This window comes from Atta cephalotes (assembly GCF_000143395.1).
Source record: "Atta cephalotes unplaced genomic scaffold scaffold00003, whole genome shotgun sequence".
Classification (NCBI taxonomy): Eukaryota; Metazoa; Arthropoda; class Insecta; order Hymenoptera; family Formicidae; genus Atta; species Atta cephalotes.
In genome coordinates this window covers 8,258,124-8,269,054 of record NW_012130067.1, presented here as the reverse complement: position 1 = coordinate 8,269,054, position 10,931 = coordinate 8,258,124, and the positions used below count along the sequence as shown (strand labels likewise).

The window sequence follows — 10,931 nt, the reverse complement described above, 5'->3', positions numbered from 1 at the left end:
TAGTATAGTGTAGTATATATATATATATATATATATATATATATATATGTACGTATATGAGGAACAGACTTTCAAAATGCGCTTTGTTCAAAATACATAATTTTTAAAAAACGAGAAAAACCTATAAAGAAACTACACGTCTTAGAAAAATAAGAATTTGCCAATCAAGAGATGTCAATAAAAAAAAATTGCTAAACAATTTCTAATAATGTTAAACAAATGTATTTTGTTTGTTTCTAGTTAAAGGAAATAACGCACATCAAATGTCTAGATTTTTTCAGTATATAAATTGATGGTGAAAAAATGTTTTTTGAACATTTCAAAGTAACTTATAATATGTGTCTTTCATTATCAGAAGATACGATAGTGTCTCGGCGTTATGCCAAGCGCAACGACACTATCATTCCTTTATACGAGGCCGCGAGTTGCGGAGGATTGAGATTAAAGAACTACACTATCTGTAACTCAAAAAATGATATTTTGAATAAAATACATTTTGAAAGTCTATTCTTGATGTGTATATTTCAAGATAATTAAATTTACTAAAATAATAATTAAATTTACTAAAATAATTGAAGTGTAAACAATATAATTTAAAAATTTTAAAATTTAAAAATTTAAAAATTTATAATTTAAAAATTTTTAAATTTAAAAGATAAATGATTTATTGTAATAATAAAAATAATAAATTATATTATATCATACATCATATATCAATAATTTTTAAACATTTATTGTTTTGATTTGATTTGATCAAATTACTATACAATGTAACAATTAAGAATGTGTTAAAATTAAATCGTTATATTTTTTTTTCTTCGTTTTAACAATTGTTTCTCTGATTAGAATCGAGTATTTGAAATTCATCGATTTTATTTGAACCATTTAATATCAAGCCATTTATACAATAGCTTATAAATATTTTGAATTAATATTTTTGTATTTAAGATGCGACAAAAACATTAAAATATTTATTGTTAAAATATTTATAAGCGCTACTATATCAATATGAATGCATTAACTGTCGGAGGAAATCATTTCAAAAATTAAAAATTATTTAAAAAGTTATTTTTAAAAATTATTAACGTAGACAAATAGAGATATTGCTGTTATAAAATTTTTATAAAACATTTTTTTGATGCCTTGAATAGTTCTTAAAATATAAGATATAGTTTTGAGATATAACGAAAAAATCGTTTTATCTATAAACAGTGATTTTAATACAATCATAATGAGTGTATTAATATTTGTTGTTTTCATATCTTTTTGTTAGATTTGATTTATATTAACATTTTTCAAAATAAGCCTAAGCTAATAATAAATTAATTAATGTATTATTGATAGCTTTATATGGAGATATTAAAAATTCTTTGAAGTACATGTCACAACATATGCAATATTTTATTTAGATTAAAAATTTTAATAAAATGATACAAATTTTTAGATTGACATTATATATCATTATTAACGCTTCAATTATAACTAGAATAAACTCAAATTTAAATCACAATTGATAAAAAATCTGAAACATTTTTTAATATGTATTTATATTATTTGACATGCATTTATATTTATTTTACATGTATATAAAAATATGACTACTTTATTTAACGTCATAAAAGAAAAAAGTATATCAAGAACTATTAGAAATTTATGGCACAGAAACTATAAAATCTGCACCAATTAAATACAACGATTTGCAACATATGCATTATTTGGACCGAATTATCAAGGAAACATTGAGAATTTTCCCTCCTGCCCCTTTAATTGGACGACGAGTAACAAAAGATTTAAAAATAGGTTTGCTCGCTTTTTTTTCGCCGTTAAAATAAATATTTATAATTACGAGTATCTAAAATTTTGATCAGAAATTACAAATGTATTGTTCATCATTTATAAATTTTTTCAAATTTCAATATTTTATAGTTATGTAGAATTTAAATATAGAGTTTTCTATAATAGTAAATTTTTCATCTGTGTGATCATAAAGATATATATAATTTCTAATACGATACAATATAAACATACATAGACCATACAATTTATATCCGAAATATTTTTTGTTGGAAATATGCTTTTTTCGTAATACTCAAAATGAATAATTTAAATGAGATGCTCTGTATGTCTTTATAAAAACTAAAAATTATAAGTATTGTAGGATCAAAATCACAAACTATTAATCAATAATATCTTGATATATTAACAGAGTTTGTTACAACAGTGCATATTATAAAAGTTAATGGCTCGCGTCTCTCTGCGATTCACGATGTATGATGACTGTAAGAAGTACTAATACTAATGTCTTAACATCTTACTCCGTTAGGATGGGAAAGAGTAGGACGAGAGAAGGACATTGCATTTGCATAACAATCTCGAGAAGATGCGAAAGAGATTCAGAATCAAAACAGTTTATTAGCTTTACTAAAGCTAAAAATTGAACGACAAATGTCTTCTGAAGGGTTCGAAGTAGAAGAATTAGAGTGGAAGTCCCCTCATTCGACACACGATATTGGATGTGCTCTCAAGATCAAAAGCATTAACACTTTGTTTATTAGGTGTACAACTTTGCTTCCGCTGTTATTTTTCCGAAATTCGAGGCTTTATTGTAAAAAACTGGTTATACATTTATGATTCAAAGTATTGTCCATCGCTGGCCACTACTTTCTCCCATCTTTCGGGTAGCGTACGAATCCCGCGTCGAAAAAATTGGTCTTTTGAGGCTATTCAATTTTTTGAATCGATCCAATTTTTTACTTCTTCATAAGACCGGAAGTGCTGGTCAGCCAGGCCGTGTGCCATTGATCGAAACAAGTGATAGTCAGAGGGAGCAATGTCTGGAGAATACGGCGGGTGGGGTCTTGATCACTTTCGCAATATGGGTCGAGCATTGTCATGCTGCAAAATCACATTATCGTGTCTCTCGTTGTATTGCGGCCGTTTATCTTTCAATGCTCGGCTCAAACGCATCAATTGCGTTCGATACCGATCGCCTGTGATTGTTTAACAGTTCATAATACACTACGCCGAGCTGGTCCCACCAAATACAGAGCATGACCTTGGACGTCAAAATCACCGTTCTTGAAGCGTTGAAACCACTCACGACACGTTCTTTCACTAATAGCGGCCTCACCTAAGTATTTGAGAGCATTCGATGAGCCTCAGCCGCAGATTTCTTCATATTGAAGCAAAAAATTAAAACCTCCCGCAAATGACGAGAATTTGGCTCGTAAACTGACATTTTCAATCGAGAATAACTTTATGATGCAGACACAAATCGACTAATGTTTCTATGGGGTTATGTTATTGACAGATGCCCAAGTTTATTGTATGACGTCTATGATCTATTTATTTCGACCACTACTTACCGCTAAAGCCATCTATAGGAAAACGGCGGAAGCAAAATTGTATACCTAACAACGAATATTAACAACGAAAAGATCCGATATGATAGAGATTCAATTCAACTCTGACGAGTGGTTCTCTTGACGAAATTGTCGGCTTTTGCATTGCCAATTATACCTTGACTGGGTTCTTGGAAAAGGATCCAGTATTGCATTCGCATTCAGTATTGCCCGCATTCCTAGCCTCCTTCAAACGTGCTCTAAATAAGAGGAATGAGGTAATTATCTGTATGGTTGCGGAAATAGCTTCCAAGACACTCTTGGAGTCAGTAACACAATTGTGATAAACATCAGATAGAGATTAAGAGCAACGAGAATCGTATTATAAATGACAAAAGATTCGGCCGAGAAAACCGACGTAAGAAGAGAATTTGTACATAAGTTCAGCTTGAAGACTGCTGCTCCAACTTAACTACTGTGATCAATTTTTAAGCCATCGGTATAAAATGCCATGAAATCAGCAATCAAAATATGGAAGGTTTGTATGAAATTGGAACTGTGCATTGTTTAGAAAGATAGTTAAGAGTTTTCAGAGTAGCATTATGAAAAGAATGAAATATAGGACTTGACACTAAAAAGAGTGTCTGAAGTCAGGAAGAGTATAAGAGCAGTCAAGAATGTAAGATCACAAGCCAAGAAAAATCGACCGGAAAATGAACGCGTAAAAAATTACCTATATATAAAACTTATATATAAAACTATGGATACTTCTGGAGAAATCGTATACGATTTCTCACGGAAACTGCCAGGTAATTAGTAGATAATAGATCTTAAAAAAAATAACGCTACGTATGATGCCGAAATCTGGATCTAAGTGGAGGCTCAATGGCCTCAACATAAATTAAGGGGAGATCGAAACACGATATCCGAAACACAAGCGCAGAGCTTGATTCTGAATAATCGGGAGATCTGGGAAACAACTATATCAATAAAATCAAAGATATAGAGAAATATTCAAGGAAATATTCAAATGAAAGCACGCAGCAAAGATTTATAAACAGTAAGTAGCATATGGGGATAGGCACCAGTGAAACACCGAGATGACTTGGAGAATACATTTATGATGATGTAGAGCATGTGAGCTTTCCGGAAAGCTTGGAATTGAGCAGAACGTCAAGGAATCTAACGGAAGTGATAATAGGATAATAGGATAATAGGATAATAATTCTATAATAATTCTCAGGAAAGCGGCAGATAGGTAGAGAGATAGTCCTTTTAGTAGAAAAAAACCATCATTTATGTTTTGAGAAATCAGTCTATGAGAATTAAGAAATGTTCCAAGATTATGAAGGGATCAACGCAGTCAAATGCCTGTTCTATATGTTTATCAGTGGCAAAGATAACGATATCATTGGCAAATTGTAACTTTGTGGATGGACACAATGTTGCGTAGGTAAATATTAACTCTCGGACGACAGCAGACATCGTGATATTCGCTCGCGCGGTGGAACGCAAGGTCAAAAGTGACTCAAGAATGAAATTATTTTAAAACATTTGAAAAGCAGTTTTGTTATTATAATATGTAGTATTTCAAATATGTAGAAGGAGAAATAAAAACACAATTTATTATAAAACAAATATCCATTTATTCATTTTCTTCATAATTGAAAAAAGTAAACAATTCCTATTCGCAAGTCTCGTGAAACCTTGCGTCCGCCAGCGGAAGGTTAAAAAGTGTCGGATTAAGGAACTTGAGGATCCTTAAAAGAGACTCGAGGCTCAATAAGAGAAACCTAGCTGAGAAATTGGATTGTGCAGGAGGAGATAAATTTCTAGATGAAGGAAAGCATAAGGGGAGGAATATTTATGGAGCTCTTGAAGGAGAATATGAAGCAGAACTTTATCAAATGCGAACTTGATGTCAATGAAAACTGCTACTATCTGTTTCCTGAGAAATCCTGAATGAACGCTAGTTACAAATGTAAGGTTGTCTTAGCAGGATCTAAATTTGCACAATCCAAATTGATTATTCAGAAAGATGTCAGAAGGTGGAGACTCGATAAGCCAATAGAATCTGTTGAGAATCATTTTCTCCATAATTCTGAGGGCATATGAGGTGAGAGAAATTGGGCGAACGTTGCTATTAGGAATTAGATGAATCAAGGAATGAGATCATTAAGACTGAGCAATGAAAGAAGTCATTAAGAATTCTGAAGAGATATACCAAGAACGCGGAAGGGGGTAATGCCTTTAGCAGATAATCAATTTCAGATCGAGTTGGAGGAACATTTATCAGAGTGAAGTGCAATTCGTTAGTTGAAAAAGGAGAATCTACCCAAAGAAAGTTACCCGAGTAGGTATCCAGAGTCTCCGGTGGAAAAGAACAATAAGGGAGACATAGCCTCTTGGATAACCTCTATATTCTTAAGGCACTTATTGTATTTGTAAGCGTTGGAAGAAGACGACGATTACGGAAACATTATTTTAAGCATGCGCCATATTCTGGAATAGCTATTAGGTGGTTCAGAGACTGATAATATTTTTTCTGGCCGCTAAGCTTAGCTTTACGAAGAATACGGCATTAGCTAACCTCAGAGCGATATCATACAAAATTGTTCCACGTAAGAGTTTGCTTTAAGGGCCCTACTACGGGCCTTAATTCCGGCGTCCACTAAGGAGCCCTTATTGATGCTCGAATCGAATTAAAAAAAAACGGGAATGATCTTATTTAGAATCGAGGACGAAAATATTTCGAAGTTTTTCGAAGGGAAGAAAGTGTTATATAGGGTAAGAGGATCATCAGGATTAATGAAATCAATGGACTAAGAAATAATGGAGGCGCTATCGCTAACATGCTGTTTAATCTCGGATCACTAAATAAGTGAGATTGTAAGAGAAAACATTAGTCGATTTAACTAAGCAATTGATCAGGACCTCAATAGAATTATGATCGCTGCCAATAAGATTCGAGGAGACGCATGTATCGCATAAAGAGGCGATGCCGGAAGAGGCCAACGCCAAGTCGATAATTGAGTTTTTGAAAGGATGGGAGATGAAGATAGGAGAAGACAAGGGATTAAGAATAACCAAGTGCTATCTTCAATGCCCTCGCAGATTAGAGGATACATTCGATAGTACAAGAGGCTCCCCATAAGGGATGATGACCATTGAAATTGCCCAAAAGAATAGTTGGATTATTGGTCCCATGAAAGAGATAAGGTAAGAAAGTGCGTTGCGCGAAGCACATAGATAAACGTGTTTCTAAGTATCGGTAATAACAAGATGAGAGTTATTGAGAGAGAGAGCCGAATAGCAAAAATCCCCAAAGTGAGATTCAGAATAGATGAAAAGTCTAAAGTAGAATAAGTAATGGCAGGGGAGAGGTTGCAAATAAAAACAAATACATTTTTTGTCTGCTGTGTCAGTGTCTGCTCAAATGCAATCAAAGTCGCGAATGCGGAAATCACGATTCCCTTTAATACATGTCTCAGCTAGAAAGATAATGAAGTCCGAAGACTCGGCTTTTTTCGGCTTTCTTCCCGACAATTTCAATATAAAAAACATAAAGAATAAAATCAATCATGGATTGAGGTATAGATAAGAATATTAAAGAGAGTTAGTGTAGATAAAAGACTGTAGAGAGTTAAGAATATTGTGAAGCCCGAAACTGAATTGTGAATTCTTAAGTGAATTCGGAATTGTTCACTAATTAAAGGAAAAGAACCAGAAAGAGATGGATAAGTTGCGATAAACCTGATGATTGTAAGTCAAAGGTCATTATGAGGATGATGTAGAATTAGATATTGAACAAGGTGGAAAAGAGTAGGAGCATCGGAGGGGAAAAGTGAGGGAGTAGAGAGATGAGGAGGAATGTTATGGGGAGAAGAAAAGGGAGGATAAAAGATAAAGAAATATTAAGATTATGGGAGGAGAATGGAGGAGGCCATCAAATTGTGTAATCTACTGTTGGGTGCATAGAGCAGGGAGTTATGCGAATCGCAAAGGTCATTTCTAAGATTTCTCGAATAGTGTTCAGAAGGATTATTCGAATTAGTGCGACAAGATCCGTCGTTATCATGTGAATAAGTACGAGCATAGAGGAGCAGATTGCGCTAGATCTACATATGAATGACCGTTAACAGGTTGAGTGTAAGCAAATTCCAGAATGTGATCCAGAATATCCTGGAGGAATTAAGATCTTGATAAGGGGAATAAGTAGGTTTGAAAAGAGAAAGAAACTCATTGAAATTATGAGCATGAAGAGAAGAAGAGGAATTGGGAACGATGCCAAATTCAGAGCATTTTGCTTTAAAATATGAAACATTATCAGCCACATAGATCTGTTTTCGCAAGTATACTGGGCATTTTGGAGAGAAGGAAAGATGCTCTCCTTCGCAGTTACAACACAAAAGTGGCATTTTGATAGCGAAAATTAGGATGCTTAGGGTGTTCGCAATAAACACATCTGGGCTTACTCTTACAGTTATCACTTACATGATCATATTAGAAGCACGAAAAACATGTAAGTACTCTAGGGAAATAGGGGAGAACCGAAAAATTAACATACAGATAGTAGGTTATAGAATGCAGTAGCAATTGTGCGCGAAATTTAACTGCGAAATTTGACAATTCGCAAGGGGATAGAGATCAACTCGCCGTTTTTCCGTTCTCTTGATGCTGAGACGTTTAACGGATAAAATCTTATAGAGAGAATTAAATTCCTTGAGAATGTCGTCTTCGGAAATGTTTAAAAGAACATTTTTAATCATATGATACGCATGATACAAAAAACGGGATGAAGACAACGAGACCGTTTTCTTTAAGTGGCAATCGAGAGCCCGATAAGTTTTTAAAACAAATCACTTATCTTATTACATCCAAAAGACTTGATATCAGTAACATCATTACCCGCAATGTGTGTCATGATTCGCGCTACAGTGACAAACCCCAATTTGATTCTCGCCACTACCATCCAAAATACGTCGCACAAAAACAATGCAAGAGGAAAAGTCTCTCTCTCCGTAATACGTTCATTGCGAGGCTTGCGAAACCGAAGGCACAACCTTGAGTGGGCATTCGCCCGTCAATGGCTCACCGCCATAGGGAAGCTTATTTTACACATACTTTTCAGTCGCAAGGTCGCAACAAGTCGATCGCACATCCCGTTCGAAAAAGCTATTGAAATTCTTGAGAAAAATTGAATGACGATTGGTTGCTAATGGCGGATCGCCGCCCGGATTGGACGGATCATAACATATAAGATAGACCCAGCATTAGCTATATAGAGCTAGGCTTGATAGAAAAATGCGAGAGGGGCAAAAATATTGGGGCAACTTATCTTTCTCTGCGCACGCATCTTGACAGTAAACTTGCTCAAAAATTCTACCTTCTTCACCGATTTTGATGATTAATTAAGATTAAGAAATTAAGATGCGTTTTTGTACAAAATGAATAAATGTAACAATAAAAAAAATAACGCTATGCCTCGTAAACTGAGATATTAATCGTTGAAGTTCACGATTATTTAGGTTAGGAAATCTATCACATCGATGGCATAGAGACATGAAAATATGTAAGTGAGGCTAGAATAAATATTTTCTGCTTTAATTTCATCAAAATCGATGAAGAAAGTAGAATTCTTGAGTATTATCCTTATTTTATATTTTTCATTATTTTCAGTCATAAATATTAAGATGCGTAGAGAAGGATAGAGTGCCTCAATATTTTGCCTCTTGCACCGTTCTGCCAAATCTAACATATACTATAGAAAAATATATGGATGTTGAATCTATTGTATCTTATACAGGGTGTCTGGAAATAATCGCCAAATATTTCATGAGCAGGTAGAGCGAACTAAATTGAATCGAAAAGTCCTCTAGCCGAATACTACTGCGAAGTGTATATGCCTATCGATCGCTTGGCGCGCGGGCCGTGGGGAGCGCGGATAGCCTGGCAAGCGCGCCGTCCGAGCTATGAAGGCTTGCGGTGATGTGTGCAGTGCGGGGCATATATACTTCGCAGTAATAGGCCGGGCAAGCGCGTGTATTCGGCTATTCTCGGCGCATGTATATTCTTTAAGGATTAATATCTTATTAACTATTGGGGAAATTTACAAAATGGTAAAGGACTTTTCAATTCAGTTTAGTCCGCTCTACCTGCCCATGAAATATTTGGCGATTATTTCCAGACACCCTGTATATATGTCTATAGAGAGGATGGAGGGTCTGCTCCGGTCTGCATAGCAAAGCCAGCAAATTCACTGGGTGAATATCCACGAATAAATGAGTTGATATGAATACTCACATGAAACTTCTCGGAATCTTCGAGAGGAAAGAAAACGAGTCGGATCTCAAAAGGCAGGAAAGACGAGTCGAGAATCGCGTAGACGCAGCAAGAAAGCAGAGATTCGCATAGATTGGCAACTCATGAGCGAATTCTTTCACGCTCAGATTCAACTCATGATGGGTGCGTTCCGATATTCACTGCCAGTGCTGAAATTATACAGTATACGTTACGTGTGCTATAGATTTTCAGTACTGACAGTGAATATCGGAACGTACTCCATAACACAGCATAGGTTATGTTCCAAAATTGACTGTCAGAATATGATTACTGAAAATTTATAATGCACGTAACATAAATTGTAGCATTTTCGGTAGTAAATTTGAAACACAACCATGATTGGCGCGCTAGTCACATCATCGCGCAACGCAGGGAACAGATTATAAGGAATGCTAAAGTAAAATCCCTATAGCTCAACGGCGCGCGTTACAAATCAAATCAATATCTAAACAATGTTAACAAAATCCTTACAGCATGCATTTATTAGGTGTACAACTTTGCTTTCGCCGTTTTCCTATAAATGGCTTTAGCGGTAAGTGGTGATCGAAATAAATAGATCATAGACATCGTATAATAAACTTGGGCATCTGTCAACATAACCCCATAGAAACATTAGTCGATTTGTGTCTGCATCATAAAGTTATTCTCGATTGAAAATGTCAGTTTACGAGCCAAATTCTCGTCATTTGCGGGAGGTTTTAATTTTTTGCTTCAATATGAAGAAATCTGTGGCTGAGGCTCATCGAATGCTCTCAAATACTTATGGTGAGGCTGCTATTAGTGAAAGAACGTGTCGTGAGTGGTTTCAACGCTTCAAGAACGGTGATTTTGACGTCGAAGACCGGCATAGCGATGAAGAGAGAAGGTTTTCGAAGATGCAGAATTGGAGGCATTACTTGAGCAAGACTCGTGTCAAAATCAAGAAGAATTGGCATGATCATTGAGTGACTCAACAAGCCATTTCAAAACGCCTCAAAGCCATGGGAATGATTCAGAAGCAATGATTCAGAAGGAAATTGGGTGCCGTACGAATTGAAGCCGAGAGATGTTGAACGGCGTTTGTTTGCTTGTGAACAGTTGCTTAAAAGGCAAAGACGGAAGGGATTTCTGCATCGCATTGTGACGAAAAATGGGTTCATTACGATAGTCCCAAGCGCAGAAAATCATGGGGAGTTCCCGGCCATGCTTCTACGTCGACGGCCAAACCAAATATTCACGGCTCCAAGGTCATGCTCTGTATTTGTGGGA

At 35.2% G+C, this 10,931-nt stretch overlaps 1 protein-coding gene and 1 pseudogene across 1 annotated transcript in view; both read left to right on the top strand.

Annotated features, from left to right (window-relative positions):
• Positions 1-3,685, top strand: part of LOC105625802 — a gene marked incomplete at its 5' end in the record, with an annotated part of 33,260 nt that extends 29,575 nt beyond the window's left edge. Inside the window, 1 exon segment of the mRNA XM_012207116.1 lies at positions 3,452-3,685. Coding sequence (XP_012062506.1) covers positions 3,452-3,685 — 234 coding nt within the window.
• Positions 3,686-6,501: 2,816 nt separating this feature from the next.
• The window catches only part of LOC105625801, a 22,480-nt pseudogene continuing 18,050 nt past the window's right edge, over positions 6,502-10,931 (top strand).